Here is a 20,980-nt window from a genome sequence, read left to right on the forward strand (position 1 = left end):
GAGGTCCCTCTGTGCTTGGCTTGAGAGAGCAAAACAGCCAGAGCCATGCGACTCCGCTTCTCAAGAGAGTGGGGAGACAGACATGTTCTGAGTCGTGCAGGCCTCAGAGAGCAGCCAGTGTGGGGACCCTGAATGCTGTTGGGGTCAGATCTCCTTAGTTGTCTGCACACCACTGCGTGGTCATGGACAGCTGCTTTGGGGTGAAATAAGTGTTTTAGGCAATGGATTGTGGAAACAGCAGTCCCTTGTGAGAAGAGAATGAGCTGAAAACCCCAGAAGGGTGGGGTGCTGGTGGCTCACACCTGCAATCCTAGCTACTCAGGAGGCCACAAAAAGGCTCGGAACAGTTCCTAGGCCCTGAGTTCAAGCGCCAGGACTGGCAAAGCAAAACCAAACAAAAAAGCCAAGAAGGCAAGAGCAAATACAGGCCCTGCTCAGAGCTGCAATGTCTAGGAAAATCTGCTCAAAGAGACACAGCACTGAGGCCCACAGAAGAAAGCTGGAAGGGCCTGTCGTGAGCAGCCGCAGCTGCTGGTGGCAGGGGCTCATGAGAACCCCGCAGCCCAGCTGGTTGTGAAGCTGATATTCTGGGATCAGCGTGAGGTGGGGTGAGGAAGGCAGAGGTAGCCTCGTCCTCCATTGCAGCACTTTGCAGCTGGGTACGCAGAGGATTTTGTTGTTGTTTGTTTTTGTTCAGGGGCTTGAGCTCAGGGCCTGGGTGCTGTGCCTTAGTTTTTTCTACTCAAGGCTGGTGCACTACCACTTAGGTCACAGCTCCACTTTCATTTTTTTTTTGCTCGTTGGAGATAAGGGTCTCACAGGTTGTCCTGCTCTGGCTGGCTTCAAACCTTGATCCTCAGGTCTCAGCTCCTGAGTAGCTGAAATTGCAGATACCAATGAGATACCAGTGTCCAGCCAACCTTGGGGATCTGAGGATGACTAAATTGGTATGAGAAGCAAGCGGGTCATGTTCTTCTCTTACCATTCTTCTTCCTATCTTGTCTTTCCCTCCTGTCTTTTTCTTTTCTTATCTTTTTTCTTTTTGTCAGTTGTGGGGCTTGAACTCGGGGCCTGGGCGCTGTCCTTCAGCTCAAGTCTAGCGCCCTACCACTTGAGCCTCACTGACAGTTCTGGCTTTTTTCTGCTTATGTGGTGCTGAGGAATCGAACCCAGGGCCTCATGCATGCAAGGCAAGTGCTCTACCACTGAGCCACCTTCCCAGCCCCCTCTTCTGTCTTTTCTTCAGACCTCAGTGAATTATATAGAATGTAACTTCTGAATTATCCAAGCTTGCCAAATGCTATGTCCCAAGCCCAAAATGATTTCTTTCCTTTTTCTTCTCTAACTTGAAAATTTCAACCTAATTTGAGGGTAAACTTAAGTCAACGTCTTCTGAAGTCTCTGGGAAGCTCCCACTCGTAGGCAGCCTTTACCTGTGTTCCCGTATCTTGGTGCTTATTCTCTTATATCACTTATCAGATTTGTTCTGGTCATGTGGTAGGGTGATAATACACAATATTATTTGACTCAGGATTAGGCTCCACTGCATATAAATGTGGCTTACAGGAGATAGAGACTCATTTCTATCTCCTGTTAAGGAAGACTAGAAAGGAGAAATCTAGAGCAGGTGGGCAGCTTTGCAATGTCATCATGAAGCTAAGTTTCCTATCTATCTGCTCTGCCATATCCAGCTACTAGTTTTCATTTTTTAAAAGTTTGTCTCATATCATCAACTACTTGCCTATGCTTCACCCCTTGCATCCATGCTCCAGAAGACAAGAAGGAGGCAGAAGATAGTTTATCTTTTGTGTTTAAAATAGACTTTCTGAGAATACCATACAGCAATTTTACTTAAATAATCATTAACCTGAATTCAATCATCTAGTGGCAAGAAACACAGAAAACTGTAGTCTTTTAATTGTGTTAGCAATGTGTTAAAACTTTTATCATTAGAAATGAGAAGAAAATAGATATTGAGGGCAAATTGCAATCATATTATTTGGCACATGTTTTACTTCTGGTAGTTTTTGATGCTTTCAATTCTCTGCCTGTTGAAGCTGAGCAATCCATGCCCTTAGGAAACAATTACAATGTAGGTGAAAACACAAATCACACGGAAGGTTGAAGTTCTCATTGAAACTTAGGTGTGCAGAAATGTTCCTTCATTTTCACAACTTGACCTGCCCACCAGCCCCTATTTTCATTAATGACTTGGAGAAAAATCTTAAAGGTAATATAGACACTTCTGCTTTATGATGGAATCTTGAGGTAATTCAGATAAATCCAGGGCTCATCCCTCCCCCCCTCTTCTTGTCTTCCCTCAGGAGTGGCCGCTATGGAAGGCTCCTCCCCCTCTGCTCATTCCCTTAACCTAAGAAGGAGGCACCGGACATCTCCATCTCCCTCTCCCCACCCCCACCCCCACCCTAGGACCTGTTAGATCTGGGACACTGTTTTGCTGCTTAGATTTCTCCCCTGCAGATTGCAAGCAGTTGGCACACAGGAAATGGTTAAAATGTGACAGATGCATCGATGAGTGTCTTAGATGCAGCACATAATTAATTCAAATGGTACCATAATGATCTGAAAATCCTGTGCAATTAAAAGTCTATTTCTCCAAAGCCTCGCAGAGCATTTATGGCTTTCTTACAACCCTCGGGCTCAGCTATGTGGCTGTGTAACTTCCCCTCCTCCACTAGAGTGTGGACTCCTGAAGGAGGAGCTCCTGACTCTCAGGGTGCTAAAAATGGGAGCAGGGACCCCTTCAGTGAGCACAGGAGTGTTGGGCTGGCTCTTACCACTAACAATTCACCAACTTACCACTAGTAGTGGCTCTTTTTTTTTTTTTAAGGTTTTATTTACATAGTTCCATGGAATCAGACCCAGGGTCTTATGCATGCTAGGCAAACACCCTACCACTGAGCTCCATTCCCAGCCACTATTAGTGGCTCTTACTACTAACCAATGACTCTCACTTGAGAGGAAATAGAATAAATTTCTACCTTCTATTTTGGAGGGTAACTGCTGAAGTTTTCTTTATATATATAATTTATTTTTTATTTTTATTTATTTATTTATTTTTGTTGGTCTTGGGGCTTGAACTCTGGGCCTCAGTGCTGTCCCTCAGCTCTTCAGCTCAAGGCAAGCACTCTACCGCTTGAGCTACAGCACCACTTCCGGTTTCCTGGTGGTTTATTGGAGATAAGAGTCTCACGGCCTTTTCTGCCCTGGCTGGCTTTGAACCGAGATCCTCAGATCTCAGCCTCCTGAGTAGCTAGGATTACAGGCGTGAGCCACCAGCGCCCGGCTATTTTTTTTTTATTGTTTGTGCCAGTCCTGGGGCTTGAACTCAGGGCCTGGGAGCTGTCCTTGAGCTTTTTGTGCTCCAGGCCAGCACTCTACCACTTGAGCAACAGCTCCAATTCTGGCTTTTTGCAGGGGAGGGGGGGGGTGCTAGTTACTTGGAGATAGGAGTCTCACAGGCTTTTCTGCTCAGGTTGGCTGTGAATCGTGGTCTTTCAGATCTCAGCCCACTAAATAGCTAGGATTACAGGAGAGAGCCATTTTATATTTTAAGAAAAAAAGAGATGCTTTTGTTTTTCAGAAATCCTCCACCTACGTTACTGCATCCGGACAAATGGTGCAAAGAATTCAATGACTTCATCTCACAGTGAGTATGTCCGCCCCTGAAAAACCCAGCCCGGCTGAGACAAGTCAGGGAGAAGTCAGGGCTGTGGCATCTACTTGACTGTACACACAGGATTCCTTCTAGACAATGAGAGAGAAGAAATGCATCCCCTTCGACTGGGTGCTCACGAGTCTCCTGCTCATGCGCGACACGTTTCTCTGTTGTGGACTAGATATTGCCAACCTGAGTTTAGGGAGAGAGGAAGATCACACCTGAAAATCTGACAGCAGAGAGAAGCCGTCCCTAGCAGCCTCCATCCGCAAGGGGTCGCTGCGCGGGGCTTGGGCTCTGCTGGAGGATCTGGGAGTGGAAATGGCCCTAGACCCCAAGATAACAAATTAGGACCAAAGAAGTCTCAGGCCTGGGCCTGCGAGGGGAGACACCAGAGCTCAATGTGAGGAAGAGCAAGAGGAAAACCCAGCTGATGGCCGAGCCCCCTGGTGGCAGACATGCCTGCAAGGCAACACTTGTGCGTCTAAGACAGTAGAACCAACAGCAACAGGGTGCTGGGGGCCTGCACACGGGCCCCCAGCTGCAGAAGATCCTCTCTGAGGGAGGGGGCCGTGAACCCCCAGGCTGGGGCCCCGGGAACTGTGGGAAGTGGGAAGAGGCGTCCCCTGTGCCTACTATAGCAGAGGATGCAGAGGTCATAGCAGAGGGTTCAGAGGTCATGGGAAAAGAGAACTGATTCATGAAGTAGAGAAGAGGTCAGCACATATTTTTTCTCTCTTATGCCTGTGAACGATCTTCAACAGAAACTGATGGTCAGAGCTGAGCTCTGGTAGCTCACACCTGTAATCCTAGGTACTCAGGAGGCTTGTGATTTGAAGCCAGAGTGAGTAGGGAAAGGCCATGAGATTCTTATCTCCAATTAGCCACCAAAAAGCAGGAAGTGGAGCTGTGACCCAAGTGGTAGAGCACCATCTTGGAGCAAAGAAATGCAGGAACAGCACCCAGGCCCTGAGTTCAAACCCCAGGACTAGCACTCACACACACACAAAGAAATTGTCTTGATCATCTTCCTTCACTATAGCCTGTATCTCCAATCATTTACCCACAATGTTCACATCAAATAGCTCTGAGATAGTTGAATAGCTCTTTTGTAGTTGAATCATATAGCAGCAAAACCTCACCTTACATGAACTGATTTGGAGGCAATGCATGACCTGAACTGCTGAGACCCTATTTGTAGTCATTATTTGTCTTGCTCGGTGTGAATATTCTTATGTTTGACTGTGGATCTATTCTGTTTGATTACAGTGTGCTATCCGGGCTCCTGATGGGATGTTAGATAATGTACAGTAAATGGACTGGTTTTTCTCTCTAAAACCTGATGGAATTTAGACTTCTGAGAACTATGAACTTGTCATTTTCCTATCAACTACAGCATAGCTCAGGGTCATTGAACTTGCTTACTCATCCAGTCCATCCTCGTTCTGGGCTTTTTTGGGGGGTGTGAAATGGAAAAGTGTTCTTCTAGAGAACTCTACCAAGAGAGGCTATATTGCAATTTGTCTGTGAAGTTCAAGGACATGGCTAGACAAGCCAGATCTTTGTCCACCACCCCAATCTAGAAGTCCAACTGCAGAATAAACCAGGGGCAACTCCAAGTCCATGGATAATGTCTGGCTATCTGAGAGGAACAACAGATTCCAACAAGAGAAATGATGGTCACAGGCCACTTTCTGAGAAGTAGGAGGAGCCAGGGAAGAGGTCAAAGGAACCTCATGGCTCAGGACTGCATCTCAGTCCACCCAAGAAAGAGAGAGAGAAATCTGGGAGCCAAGCTTCTGATGCAAAGACTAGATCCAAAGAATTCCTCCCTTTTACATTGCATTGCAGCACACAGATACCCTTGACCGACCTTCTCTAAGGACTGACCTAGAAAAAATCCATTACATATTCACCAACCCACCTTCTTCCAAGCTCTCCTGATGCCTTGAAGATGTGAGGTGACTCAGAAGTTCGGTTTAGGTGTATTTTTCCCATTATGTTTGTATTCTCTAGCCAGCACAGTATTGCTTGAATGGATCAGAGAATAAAGGTACATAATTGGTGGTAAAGTCAGGACAGTTAGGATGATATACAATAGAGATGTTTTCCTTATGGAAAGTTCTATCGTGGACCAGTCCCAATCTGCTTATGTATTTCCCAACTTTGATAATTCCAGATGTACTCATTGTGCATTGCTTTAGAGCTAGAAAGGTCTGGAACACTGGAAGTCCATATAAAACAATGTCTGTGAGGAGCAAAGCAAAAGGGATCTTGATAAAATACAAAGGGATTAGAGTCTGAAAAGTCTTAATGAGTCAGGGAGGCAAATAAAAATTGAGTGGTTATTTGCTTTACTGCTATTAATTATATTTCATACTTTTAGATAGAAACCTGCTCACTATCTCTCTCTCTCTCTCTCTCTCTGTCCTTTCTTCTTTCCTCTTCCTCCTCCTCCTCCTTCTTTTCTTCATATCACTGTAACCTTCTGAGCAGCCATATCCAATCTGAGTCATGGTTCCAAAGTATGTAACCTTTCCAAGAGTCCAAGTCAGAAGAAGATACACTTAATCCCTAACTTGCCAGCCAACTCACCAAAAGTTACCAGAAAGTTTAGGGGAGCTAAACAAGCTTAGTTCTTGCATCTGGCAGGAGAAGAATTCAGGTAAGACAGAAACTTAAGTAAAGATGACAGAAAAGTTTGATAGGAAAGAAATAGGAAAGAGAGATGTGCTACATCATTATGCCACAGGAAAACAGCACTGGAACCCTTCTCAGTCAGCCATGTATGCCTTCTTCCTCATTACAGAATTGGCCTTGGATGGCTTTCTGACTGATGGCTCTCCCTCCTGTTTCCTGGGAAGTTGTGACACTAAAGTTTTACTGTCTTGTCCTTATTTCCTCATTCATTTGTCTTTTTACTTTCACATTCTGTTGCAGTCCCCTGCTTCCATTTCATGGCTAGCCACATTTTGGTTTATCTGTGAGCTACGTAGGCCATAATTCCTTGCCAACTTCTCTACTAACCCATACAATCAGAACTTGAACTCAGTACCTTTCATTTGGCTTTATTGCTCATGGCTTATGTTCTACTATTTTTGAGTCACACGTCCAGCCCCATTTTTTTAATTGGTTAATTGGAGATCGAATCTCTTATTTCTGCCCAGGCTAGCTTCAAATCGAGATCCTTTCCAGGTCTCAGCCTCTTAAGTAGCTAAGATTACAGGTGTGAGCCACCAGCACCTGGCCGGATTCTTGGGTTTCTAAATGAGAATGTCCCTGGTGGCCCGCTTCCCCACCCCCTTCACTCAGCTTACCCAATGCAACCTGGCTACATGCAATTTCATTATAATACTTCAGATCTCTAATTAACTGTAAACAGTGACACTCTCTGGGTTTAAAATGTCTATTTAAAGAGAGAACCTTTGTTTGCTTTTATACTTTGCTCAGATTGGAAATGAGGGTAGGGGATTAACCCCTTGTGATCCACAGTGGGCTGAATCTTCCACTTCTTAGTCCTTGCTGGTTACAATTCACTAGAGACCTGGATGACATCACATGGTGTGCAGCAGGGTATGGCTATAGTCTCATGGGTGTAACAGTGTAGGGGGGACAAAAGGGATTGCTGTACAGGTCAGGAGTGTGAATGCACACATGCAGCTTTACCCTTGGAGGGACCTTAGGAAGAAGAAGGAGTGGACTGAGATGGATTTAGTGTTTTTCAATTTGCTTCCAGCTTTCTTATTTGAAGACAGCAGGAGAGGTTTTTAAAGGGAGTAACTGTCTGAAATCCTCTTATAAACTTGGTTTGGGGAGGGGAGATGGGTGAGAAAGAAAGAAAAGAAAGAAAAAGAGAGAGAAAGAAAGAGAGAGAGAGGGAGGGAGGGAGGGAAGGAAGAAGGGCAAGAAGGAAGGAAGGAAGAGAGAGAGAAAAGGAAGGAAGGGTTAAAAAATCCTTCTTGTTTGGTTCTGAACCCTTGGTTGTTAGTGATAATTAACTCATTTATATGTGTTAGTTATGCATTTGTCAAGGCATGACTGCTGACAACTTAGTTATGATAAATTAAACATGATGCTCACATAAATTCTGCTCTCCTCTTTATCCCTGTGCTAGGACCCGGTTTGGTGTGGGTTTTTTTTTTTTGTCACCTCTCTAATGTGCGGTTGGCTTTGTAACAATTTCATTATCAGCCCTTTCCCCTCTGGCTAAATCTATTTGCATAACAAGCTTATCTGGTTCAAGTACCAACCAGACCTTGCTTTCACAAGTAGCCTTTTGAAAAGACAACACTAATATTCATTTGGCTAACACCTTGGTCCCAGTGGATGTCACTTTTTAAGTTCAAACTAATTTAAGGTCCCTAGGCTAACTTCCAAAAATACGTTCTTACCTATTGGCCAAAAAAAGATTTATTTATGAGCTATGCTCTTTGATGTTTGCCTCTAAAACTATAGGGGTTTTATAAGAGATTAAGATTAAGATTTCACCCTCAATGATAAACTGGTTAGTGAGACAATAAAACTGGATTTCTTTTGGTCAAGAGAAAATCCACCAAAAGCCTCCTAGCTTTTCACATTTGGATTTATTAAATGTGGATCCTTCACACATCAACTGCTTACTCAAGGTGGCTGGCTTGGGAAGAATAGGAGGGAAAAAAAGTGAGGTATATGGCTAACACCCCCTCTAATAAAAGACATGCTAGCAAGAGAAAAGCATAATGAATGTATTGAACATGAATTTTATGTGACTGAGATACCTTCAGAAATGAGGATCTAAAGCCCCAGGAAAATTGCTTTCATGCTTAGATTTGATGAAGAATGGATAGTCATGCAGAAGTATGATTGACAGGAAGGGTGTGTGTCCTAGTGGGAGTAAACTGGGGGATTATGGCTCAGATGCTTCTTTTTTAAATTTTATTTTTTTGCCAGTCCTGGGGCTTGAACTCAGGGCCTGGGCATTGTCCCTTTTTTTTTTTGTCAGTCGTGGAGCCTGAACTCTGGGCCTGGGCGCTGTTCCTCAGCTCTACTACGTGAGCCACAGCACCACTTCTGGCTTTTTGTGCTTATATGATGCTGAGGAATCAAACCCAGGGCCTCATGCATGCAAGGCAAGCACCCTGAGCCACCTTCCCAGCCTCCCTGAGCTTCTTTTGCTAAAGGCTAGCAGACTCCCGACCTCTTGAGCCACAGTGCCACTTCTGGCTTTTTCTGTTTATGTGGTACTGAGGAATCAAACCCAGGGCTTCATGCATGCTAGGCAAGCACTCTACCACTAAGCCACATTTCCAGCCCTCAGATTCTTCTTGATCTTGCAATATAGTATTTCTTTCTCCAGGCATAGCGCAGGCCACCTGTCACATAGGGTCTTTCATAAAGAAGGGTGAAGGAAGGTCTGAGGCCCTTCCCAGCTTCTGTGGCTTTCAATAATTTCAGCCTGAAATCTCTGCTTACAGAGAGGCTGATGTTTAGAGGTAGCATTTTCTGTCCCCCACCAGCAGCTAGTGAGGGGTGTCCCTTTCTCAGTGTGAGCAAGGGAGCTGATCCTTGCCCTCTAGTCATGAAATGCTGTGACAGTCTTTGCTGTCCCTCAATAGGACATTTGTACCCAAATGCATACAAGCAGTTGTGCCTAGTGTGACAAGAGGAAATCACTCTGAGCTAAGGAAATGGGCATTTGCATATATCTATGCAAATTTCCCTTAAAAAGTGACATTCAGACCCAGAACACTCACTTTCTCTGCAGGCCTAAGCAATGCTAGAGATGATAAAGCTAACCATTTTGGGGTGCTTGTTTCCTTGATGTTGATTGTATTTCCCTCGAAGGGACAATTGTCAGCTCTTCCTCTTTCTCCATTTTGTGTTTCTAGGCTGTTTAATTCCTCTGGCTTTATAACGTCAATAAGCAATCCACTTGCAACAATATAACGCAATAATTTATTAAGGTCCAGGAATATTCTCAGCCTTTTTCTTCTTGTTGGATTCTCAGGAGATACTGCAAAGGGTTAATACCTCCCTTTTGGAGTAGAAAGATACAATAACCTTTATTTACATCACTTCACAAATTGGCAATCTTAATTAAAATGAGCAGCAGCATCTCCAGTGACACTGTCTCCATTTTAGATTTATGTAGCCAATGATTAGCTATTAAGGCTTCTTGAATTAATTAGCATCTCTTGAGATACGGGGAATTAGTGAATTAATAAAAACTCAGGAAGAAGCTCAAAATAAAATAAATCTAAATTAACCCCCTCTTCCAATTTTCCTTTCCTCTCTTCACATATACCAATCAATATATATTTAAAAATGCAGTCTAACTCCTTTCTCATTTTGAAAGATTAGGATTTTGTTTCCCTTCATGAGAAAAATAAATAAAGTTATAAATTTCAAGGTTATACCTCCTGAGTCAAATTCACATTTCCTAATAGATCCTCTACACTCAGCTGGTGCTGTGTGATTTTCTCAAGGTGTGAACCATTAAGGGATTCAAGTGTGACTTGCACACTTCAGTGTCCACACATCCCTGGAACAGTTCTTCCTAGGAACCTTACGAATTCAAGAAGAATGAGGGATGTGGCCTCATCCCAAATACCCCAAATGGTGAGATGGGCGGTCCAGATGTTCTGTTCATTTCCTGGCCACCACTGGGTTAGATCTTGTGAGAAGCCAGACCCAGGGCATGCACCATAGATTTCACATTCTTGCTCTGCTAGTTTTGTTAGCTGCCTTCCGTGGCTGTGCAGAGAAATTATTGAAATAATGCTATGGACATTTTCCTATGCTAACCTTTCTTCTCCTTTCTTCTTTTTAAAGAGTCATACTCTCTTGCCCATGTAATTGTAACTCCTCTGTACAGTATTCCCACAATGAAATAAAATAAAATAAAAAAGTCGTACTCTCTTCTTCCCTCCTTTTTTTAAAAAAAAAATACATATCAAATATTAAAGGCTTATGTTAAACTCTTTTTTCTCCAACAGCCTGCACAATAGTGAAAGTAGGGAAATTCTGCAACTGTCAAAGATTTGGTAGCCTTTACAGAGGCTTCAGGGACTAAATAGATACTCAGCATGAAGATTTCTTGGCCACATGTACATCTCTAAGAGAAGAGCTTGAGAGCCAGCAGACATAGCTATGAGGTAAATTAGCAATAGGAGGTGACCATGGATGAAGTAGGAGAGGCAAACAGCGTCGTTTCTTCCGAGGGAGCTTGCCACTGAAATTTCAAAGCATATGCATATATCTAAAGCTAAGAAAGACAAAATTGCAAGATGACGAATGAAGCATAAATCCAATTGAAATGAAGTTAATTTCACAGAACAGTCTGAAGCAGTAAAATAGTATTAAAATAAACTCTTATGAAAGTAACTATTAACTATTAAAATACCTATTAAGGGAACAATTTGGGATAGAATATGGGAAAGCTAATTCTAATTATGATATTGGGAAAGGGGTAGTGCTTAAGATAGGAGTTAGGAATGCATAGGGTTTGTGCTTAGCAGAAGGACTGCAGGGCTGGATGAAAGGGATGACATAGTTCAAGATGTACTGTACTTATAAACTGACATGTTGAATTGGAACCCCTTTGTACAGCTACTTGCAGATAATTAAAAAACAAGAAAACAAAAAAGTAAATAAGAGTTGTAAACTACTAAGAAAGCAAAGCAATGCAAACAAAATGAAGAAGGTCTAAGGGCATGGCTCAAGTATAGAGTCCTTGCCTAGCAAATGCAAGGTTCAGAGTTCAAACCCCAGTACCACCCCAAACAAACAAAGATTAAGTTAAAAGCCTAACCAAGATGCACTGTACTTATAAAGCGACAAGTTGAATTGAAATCCCTTTGTACAACTACTTAAAAGTAATAGAAAAAAGAAAAAAAAAGAAAAAAGAAAGGACAGAACTTTTGGAACATTTTAGTAATTCAATAGAAGGTAGGAAGGGGAAAAAAGAAGTAGAAAAAAAGTATGGAGTAAAGGAAATTTCTACCCATCGGAGCTTTAGAATGACCAGCATGCTCAGCCATGGTATGATGGCGTTTGACATGCTGCTGCTCAGAGGTGAGATGGCGTTGGTTTCTAGTGCTTTTGGGTTTTTGTGGTGCAAACAGTTCATTGTGGCCAGATCAAGCAACCAACGTAACATCAACAGTTTGCAAAATTCCTAAGAATGTAATAGTAATACCTAGAAGTTTGTGTCTATTGGTGCAAGAATACCAGTTTGGTTTTTTTTTTTTTTGAACAAAAGAGTTTTTCTCCATGGTCTTTATTTTTTTTTTTTGGGGTCCGGTCGTGGGGCCTGAACTCTGGGCCTGGGCGCTGTCCCTCAGCTCTTCAGCTCAAGGCTAATGCTCTACCACTTGAGCCACAGCGCCACTTCTGGCTTTTTGCTTATGTGGTGCTGAGGAATCGAACCCAGGGCCTCATGCATGCAAGGCAAATGCTCTACCACTGAGCCACCTTCCCAGCTCCTTTATTTTTTATATAATGATTTCCTCAGCATTTATTTACTTGTTTATTTACACTCTGACTCCATACACCCAAACCCAATGTACTTCTTATTTTTTTTAATAGCATCTCATTTTATGCCTAAACTTGTATAGATTAGAATCCTATTTATGCTTCCCACATAGTTGGGGTGATAAGGGCATGGCCATGATGTCTAGCTTTTTATTTTTATTTTTTATTGGATGAGATAGAAGTCTTGAAACCTTTGCTTGGGCTCTCCTTGAATTGTGACCTTTCATTTCCTATCCTCCAACTAAGTTCCTACAACTGATCATACAATTAAAAATATTACCGTTGGGGCTGGGAAGGTGGCTCAGTGGTAGAGCTCTTGCCTTACATGCTCGAGGCCCTGGGTTCGATTCCTCAGTACCACATAAGCAAAAAGAAAAAAAGCCGGAAGTGGTGCTGTGACTCAAGTGGTAGAGCGCTAGCCTTGAGCTGAAGAGCTGAGGGACAGTGACCAGGCCCAGAGTTCAGGCCCCACGACCGGACCCAAAAAAAAATATTACTGTTATTATAAAAGTGATGTTACAAAGGTGTGACAGTTACATAAGTCAGATACAGTACATTTCTTCTTGGACAATGTCACCTCTTCCATATAACTTTTGATAATAATGCTAACATTAAAACTAAACTTCATCAACACTGAGATATTACTGTCAGAAAATGAACAGAATCTGAGACACCGACAATATCAAATGCTGGTGAAGATGTGGAATAAAGGAACAGTCATCTTTACCGGGAAGAATGCAAAGTGGTACAGCCAGCCAGTTTAGGTAGCAGCCTGGAAATTTCTAAACTAAACACACTCTTACCACTGGACCCAGCAATCACAGTTCTGTCGTCGATAAATAGACAAATAAACTGTGGTATGTCCTGACAATGGTACATTGTTTAGTGTTTACAAAGGAATGTGCTATCAGGCCATGGAAAGATATGGCAGAATGGAAATGCTCATTATTCAATGAAAGACTACCTGTGACCAGGGCTGTATGATATTCTGGAAGGGGCAAACCTACGAGATAGTGAAAAGATCTATGCTTGTCAGGAGGTGGGGGTGGGGCAGGATGTTTAGGCAGAATGGGGAGGATTTTTCAGGACAGCAAAGTCACTCATTATGATACGGTTAGAGCAGATACACGCTGGGCCATGAGTTGTAATGAATGTGCCACTCTGGTGGGGGATGGTGGTTGCAGCTGTGCAAGCATAAACAAAATCTCTATCCTCCCCCCAAGTTTGTCTGTGAACCCCAAGCTACAATCAAAGATTATCTTTAGTAAAATAAAAATAAGCTCAAATCAAAACAAAGTACATGTTTCTTCTCTGATTGAAACCATAAGGGAATTTACTGGGAAAACAGGAGCTGGTGGCATTCTGTTATTAGAGTATTTATCATTGCTTATGAAAGGCTAGTAATTTATGGTCCTTGCTAGCGAAGCCAGATCAATACAGAGATAAATGTCCCCAGCACAATAGAATTTATATCATCCACATGATAATTGACCACTGGGTCATACGTTCAATCATTCATCTCGTTATCTGATATAACTAGCAGAAGGCTAATATGTATGTGATTTATGAATGCATACCCATGTGAAGCCCTCCACCTAGCTTACCAACTTACCTGCCCTTGGCAAATAGCACACCCTTGTCTGCCTTCAGCAGCTGGAGCCCACAGAAAGACACCAAGCTGCTTTATTCCATCCTAGGCACCTCTGGTTAATTAGAAGTGATCTGAGAAATGCCAGGCTACCAGTAGCCCTCTCTTTCAGTTCTCATCCCTTTCTTGGGGTTGTGGATTTTGCCTCCTTCTCTCCCAGCCCCAAAGAACCAGTGTCCTATACAGCAGAGGTGGGACTAAGAAGACCTTTTATGGTCACTGGTCCGCAGCCTTACTTTGCGGCACAGTCCCTCACATCATCTGTGCATGTCACTGACATTCAGTGGCGCCAACATTAGTTACACCACAGTTACAATACAGTACTGGAAGGGAATCTGCGGTTCCTCTGGGGAGAGACAATCAGGGTGGAGGAGGGGGAAACAAGAGAGGAAAGCAAGCCCAGTGGCCTGGTAACTCTAGCTACTTAGGAGGCTGAGATCTGAGGATCTCAGTTCAAAGCCAGCCTGGGTAGGAAAGTCATGAGACTCTTGTGTCCAATAAACTACTCAGAAAAGGCTGGAAGTGGTGCTGTAGCTCACTGGTATAGTATTAACCTTGAACAAAAAGAAAAGCTCAGGGACAGTGCTCAGGCCCTGAGTTCAAGCCCCAGGACCTGTGCACACACACACACACACACACAAGAAAAGCTTAGCATATATGTGTGTGTGTGTTATATATATATATATATATATATATATATATATGTATGTATATATATATGATATATATACTAAGCTTAGCTTAGCTTAGCAGAGAGTTAATCATTTAGAAATGAGTCACAGAGTTAGTTACCTATCAGTTAGAGAGGAAACAATTTCAAATGCTCACCCTCCTCCTTTCCCCCCTGCCCTTCCAGGAACATTTGTTGCCAGCAATATCTGTGCTTTGCTTTGCAAGGGTTAATCAGATGGCCTATTATTCAGCAAATTAGAGGCTTGGCTGCCTGAGAGTTCTTTTCAGAAAGGATTAGGGTCTCTGTTGGCTTTGATGAAATGGATGGAGCTGTTCTGCACTATCATGCTAATAGAGGGGTTTTAAAAACTCCCTAGTCTGTCTTTGGCAGTCAGTGTCTTTATCTGTTCTCTTGCCTAAAAGAGAAAAAATATTGTCTTTTACAAAAATGTAGTGCTGTAGCAAGGCTCAGGTTGACTTCCCCAGGTGGGGGAGAGTGTTCACTTCTGGGTACAAACACACACAGGAGCAGTGTTTCCCGACCTCCTAGGTGGCCACTTCCTCAGGGAGAACCATCTCTCCAAAAGCAGCATCAGGACCTGCACTACATACTGGCCTTGAAGTTGGTGCCATTGGAGGCTTCTGAGAAGTGAGGCAGAGGGAGGCAGGGGACCGGCATCGCGGTGGTTTGCCTCTCAGGACCAGGAACCAAGGCAGGCTCTAACTGTCCAAAATTCCCAAAACGTTTACACGTGCCTATTATCTGACAACATTTTTTTTTAAACAGCATTTTGTTCCAGGCATTTTCAGTGGGGTTCGGTTGTTATGAAAACCTGGCTTAGTTCATTATCCCCAATTTGATGTTCAGACCATCAATAATAGTCATGGAATTGGCAGCCAGCCAGGAAAGTGTTTAGTCTATTTACAACTTCACCAGGAAAATACGCATTAAGAGGGAAGGATAAGAGGGCACACAATGTGGGGTGACATGCTACAGGGACCATGGCAGCTGTTCCAGGCCATTGCTGTTCTTCATCAAGGCTGCCACCCCCCACTGTAAGTAGGCCTGAAGCCTGGATGACAGTGCAGTGGTCATGACTGAGAGGCCGTATGTCCGTGCAGTTACGTCCATGCCCACAAGTGCTGTGCTCCTGTCTTCCTCTCCTCCCACCCTTTAAAAAATTTTTTAATCGTAGCCGGGCACCGGTGGCTCACGCCTGTAATCCTAGCTACTCAGGAGGCTGAGATCTGAGGATCACAGTTCAAAGCCAGCCTGGGCAGGAAAGTCCATGAGACTCTTATCTCCAATAAACCACCAGAAAACCGGAAGTGGCACTGTGACTCAAGCGGTAGAGCACTCGCCTTGAGCTGAAGAGCTGAGGGACAGCGCCCAGGCCCCAGAGTTCAAGTCCCATGACCAACCAAAAAAAAAATTAATTGTTGTGGAGGAGAAGGGAAAAAACAAATGGTTTAAATAGGGATACAGGTGGACCCATTGCAACAATGAGTTGTACAAGTCGTTATGTCGAAAAACAAACTTTGTCGAAAAACAAACTTTACAACTTTGGTGCAGAGGGGCGGGCAGGAGGGGGGGTGGGAGATGGGAAGGGATGGTAAAGGGAAACAAAGGAGGAGGCAACAATGCTTGATAAAAAATGTACTTACCTTGCCCATGTAATTGTAACCCCTCTGTACAGTATTTTCACAATAGAAAATCTTTATATAAAAATTTTAATTGTTATTATTACGGTGATGTACAGAGGGATTACTGCTTCATAAGTCTTGTAATAAGTACATTTCTTTTTTGACAATGTCGCCCCTTCCCTCAAACCCTCCCAGTTTTACCCTCCCGTCTCTATCCACAAGTAGGATAATTCATTTTCAACAGCGTCTAGTGAGGACCACTACCACATTTGTTCACCTGCCCTCTATCCTTTTGAGCTGCTTTTTTTATAGTCTTCATTTCTATCCTGGCAATGATTGGTACATGATTTCTTGGCAGCTGCCTTTCCTTAATGTGATTGATGATTGATGCCAGAGTCTGGACATTGTTAGGAATCAAGGAGCCAAACTGTAAAAGTCCACCAACTCTCTGGTAGACTTAGTCATGAATTCATTCCAGAGGGCTTGGGGCCTTGGTGTATTGGCCACCAGGAGTTTTTGCTACACTTTTTAAATTTATTTTTTATGAGGCATTGGCTGGATTGAAGAGTGTTATAAAAAACATTCCTGTGACATTTGTGCCATGTCATGTTTATTGGAAGATGGACCATGTTCATTACATTAATGTGGTCATTTCCTGTGAAAACTCTCATTATTAATTATCAACTCTGAAAACAGCTGGTCTGTTTATATGTCATGAATTTTGAGAAATATAGAACACTGTTCTCTTCCCATAGTCTGATAGGAAGTCTAGAACCAAATTTATAGGCCCCTCCAACAAATTTGATATTGTAATTCCCATTTTTCTTCCCCAAAGTCCCTTTTGTTTTATTTTTCCCTTCTGCTTGCTTATATTTTATTATTGCATGTATCTCTTTTGGCATATGCATTATTGTAATATACCTTAACATGTTTCTGGAATAAGATGAAGAAAAATCAGTTGCATCAGGCTCTTGTGGGTCATGCCTGTAATCCTACCCACATAGGAGTCTGAGATCTGAGGACTGTAATTTGAAGCCAGATCAGGCAGGAAAGTCCATGAGATTCTTATTTCCAATGAACCACCAGAAAACTCAAAGTGGCACTGCAGCTCAAGTGGCTATCCTTGAGCAAAAGAGCTCAAGGACAGTGCCCAGGCCCCGAGTTCAAGCCCCAAAACTGACAAAAGAAAAAAAAAGAACTATTCATAACCACTTTATTCACAATCATTTGAAAGTAGAAATAATCCAAAAGTCTATCAGTTGGTAAACAAATGAACAGATGATTTGAGATTATTTGTTGCAATAGAAAGGAATGGATGGTTGATAAATGCTATGACGTAGAAGAGCCTTGAAAGTGTGCTGAATGAAGGAAGCCAGTCACAAAACGTTCAGATCCGGCATATCATCCACAGAGACAGAAAGCAAATGAGTAGTTTCTCAAGACTCAAGAGGTCGATGAGAAATGGGGCAGTGACTGCAAATGGCTACTGCGTGGCCACTGTTAGCACTGGTGTAGTGAAATGTTCTAGAATGGATTATGGTAATACAACTGCAAGGACATATTTGAAAGCTTTGAACGATACTTTTTAAATGGGCAAACTGTTTGGTATGTGAATTATTTCTCATGAGCACTATTGTAAAAATCATTTTTAATAATTAATAGTTGCAAAATTTGTGGGGTAGTTTTTTTGTTAGTTTTCTTACACTTTTAATTCTTGTATGGCACCTGCTATAGACAAGCATGTTATAATTAAACCCACTAATTGCCAGCAGAATTTACTGGCTTGTTTGGGGCTGGGCTGCCTTACCCCAGAGTGCACAAACTCGCTGCATCTTTTGGTGGATCGGATCTACTAGACAGTCTCAGTTCTGGTTCAGAGACAGTGTCTAAGCCTGTGGAGTAAATGGGACTAGTCCTCTTCATTGTTCCTAGCCTTTGAGCATGTGACTTTCTCTGTCCTTGTCATGATGCTCTACCTGGAAATGAGAATAAAGGAGGAAGATGTCAGGAAGTGTGAGAGTACTAAGAGAAGAGTCAGGGAATGTACAAGTAGGCAGCGCAGGTCAATGGTGGTATTGCCGTACTGCTGAGCACAAGGAGACTAAAGTAAAGCCAAAGAAGCCAGATGCTGGTGGCTCAAATGTAATTATAGCTACTCAGGAGGCTGATATCTGAGATTGAGGTTCAAAGCTTGCATGGGCAAGAGTCTATGAGACTCTTATCTCCAATTAATCACCAAAAAGCCAAAAGTAGAGCTGTGGCTCGAGTGGTAGGATGTCTTGAGTGAAAAAACTAAAGGATAGCACCCAGACCCTGAGTTCAAGCCTCATCACCAGCGCAAACAAACAAAAAAACAAACCAAAACAAAGAGACCACAAAAATCAAACAAATAGAAGCCAGGAAAAGCCAGGTTTTTGGGGGAAGAAGTTGCAGTTGTAGTGAAGGTAAAAGATGTTTTTTTGTTTATAATATTTCAGTTCCACGTATGAAATACCATTGGATCTAAGCTCCCACAGGCAATTCTTTCCATTAACACCCTCAAGTTATACAGTTACAACCACCCTCCTACTTCCTTCCTGCAGACTGTGCTGCCTACAAAGACTTCTCTGTCTCTTTAATGACTTGCCAATAGCTTACAAAGCAAAGATCTGAGTGTTCACACCTTGTTCAAGTTCAAGTGGCCACAAAAGAAAGCCCAACTCATTGGCTTTTTATCTGAAGGATGTTCCCAACAAGATTGTATTCTCACTTCCCTCTGCATTGCTCCTTCTTTTCTACTCTGATACCCACAAGTGACCTGTGAACTTTCTACCAGGAGCCCTCCCCAAGGGGCTTCTGCATTTCCTCACCATGGGACCCAAGAGTCACCTCTCATGTGAAACACCAACAAGGTCTGCTTGCTTTGTCTGAGATATTCTAGTGCTTACGCTGGCTAGTGCTGAGTTATGATCATTGACGCCCAGGTCATCCTGTAGTGGCTCTCAATAGGCACCTGGTGTAGGGCCTACCATGCTTTTGGATGAATCAGTGAATCCTGCCACACTTGCTTCTCTAAATACTTCCATATGGAAGTTCAGTATACCCCAGAGGATGATATGTTTCTTGTGGACAAATGTAATATCTTTGGTTGTTTGTTTGTTTTGTACTCTGTAGCTCCTACCCTAGTTTTGGGCTGTTGTGTGCATGTAATGGTTATTTATGGTGGAATACTGTGTTTGTTTTGTTTAAAGGTCTGGGATACTAGCCATTCCTTGCCCTTGTAGGAGGAAATACGTACAAATGTGAATCATGGAAGGATCAAGGAAAAGAATATAATTTGATTCATGTGTCCCCGGGCACTTAAGCCTGGACTAAGAAGCAGACCATGACTGTTTGTCAAAATGGAAATTGATTTTTGAATCAGAGAAATTAGCTAGACACTCCAAACTAAGTACAGAAAGGCTTGCATTTGAAAATGTCAAAAAGTTCTTTATTGTTGCTGAATTGTCAGTCCCTGAAAGTCCACTGTGATGAAGATATCATTCCTTGCTAGGCACTGTTGACTCATGCCTATAATGTGAGCTACTCACAGGGCTGAGAAATGAAGATCAAAGTTCAAAGTTAGGCCAGGGAGGAAAATTTGTGAGACTCTTATCTGAGACACTTCTCTCTAGTTAACCACCAAAAAGCTGGAACTAGAGCTGAGGCTGAAGTATAGAGCATCAGCCTTGAATAAGAGTGCTCAGGGACAGCACCAGGCTTGAATTCAAGACCCAGTACTGGTCCATGAACACTTGTGCACTCATGTGCACGTGTGTGCGCACGCGCGCGCACACACACACACACACACACACACCCCTTTCTTCAATGGAAGGAGTCAGATTGAGAGAGAGCAACTGATGAATGAACACAGTATTCCTCAAAGTTAACTTCAGGAGCCATTGCAGGTTAATGTTTCCTGCTATAATAGTTTGTCTCCTCCCAAGTTCAAGTACTGAAAATATGATCATATTAGAGGTGGGGCTTGTGAGAGATGATTCCACTGGGAGGGCGCCTCTCCTTGAATGGGGTTAGGTGTCCTCGTAGTATGGCTTAATGGAAGGAGGCCATCTCTTCTTGCTCTTCTGCCTTTCACCAGGTAAGGACATGGCATTCCTCCTCTGTTGAGAGAGAAATGATTATGGAAGAAGAGAGCAGTTCTCTCCACACAACTAAACTGTTGTTGCCTTGATCTTAGACTTTGCTGTCTCCAGAACTGCAAGATGATAAGTTTCTGTGCATTTTAAGTTACCAGCTTCAGGAATCTGGTTGGAGCAAAGGAAAATGGACTAAAAGACTTGTGTGACATGCATCCTGCTAACTGATGTGCCACAGCTGACTTTTTCCAATGGCCTGCCTTCCCATCTCCCAGCACCTGGTACCATGGCTGCCATTTATTGAGTGCTTACTATATAACAAGCACTTTATACCCACTGTCTTTGTCCTTCCCCATAACAATCTTCATGATCATTTTAGTGATAAAACCTGAGGATCAGTGAATTATGCTAACTTTTGGATCATCCTATACCTTTAAGTGGTAGTGCTGGGTTTGTCTCCAATACCTGGCTCTTATTCCTCAAGTATTATTGTCTGATTCTTGATTTTTTTTTTTTTTGGTGCTGGTCCTGGGGGTTAAACTCAGGGCCCAGGCATTTTCTCTGAGCTTTTATTCTCAAGGCTGGTGCTACACTAGTGGAGCCACACCTCCACTTCCAGGTTTTTGATGGTTAATTGGAATTAAGAGTCTCATGCACTTTCCTGCCCAGGCTGGCTTTGAATCACATTCCTCAGATCTTAGTCTCCTGAGT

At 42.9% G+C, this 20,980-nt stretch overlaps 1 protein-coding gene across 1 annotated transcript in view; it reads left to right on the plus strand.

The window, feature by feature from the left end:
* The window catches only part of Myo3b (myosin IIIB), a 239,322-nt gene that overhangs the window by 104,568 nt on the left and 113,774 nt on the right, over positions 1–20,980 (plus strand). The window contains exon 7 of the mRNA XM_013027381.1: positions 3,605–3,670. Coding sequence (XP_012882835.1) covers positions 3,605–3,670 — 66 coding nt within the window. The remainder of the gene's footprint in view (positions 1–3,604; positions 3,671–20,980) is intronic.

The sequence above is a fragment of the Dipodomys ordii genome, unplaced genomic scaffold, assembly GCF_000151885.1.
Source record: "Dipodomys ordii isolate 6190 unplaced genomic scaffold, Dord_2.0 Scaffold5, whole genome shotgun sequence".
In the NCBI taxonomy this organism is placed as follows: Eukaryota; Metazoa; Chordata; class Mammalia; order Rodentia; family Heteromyidae; genus Dipodomys; species Dipodomys ordii.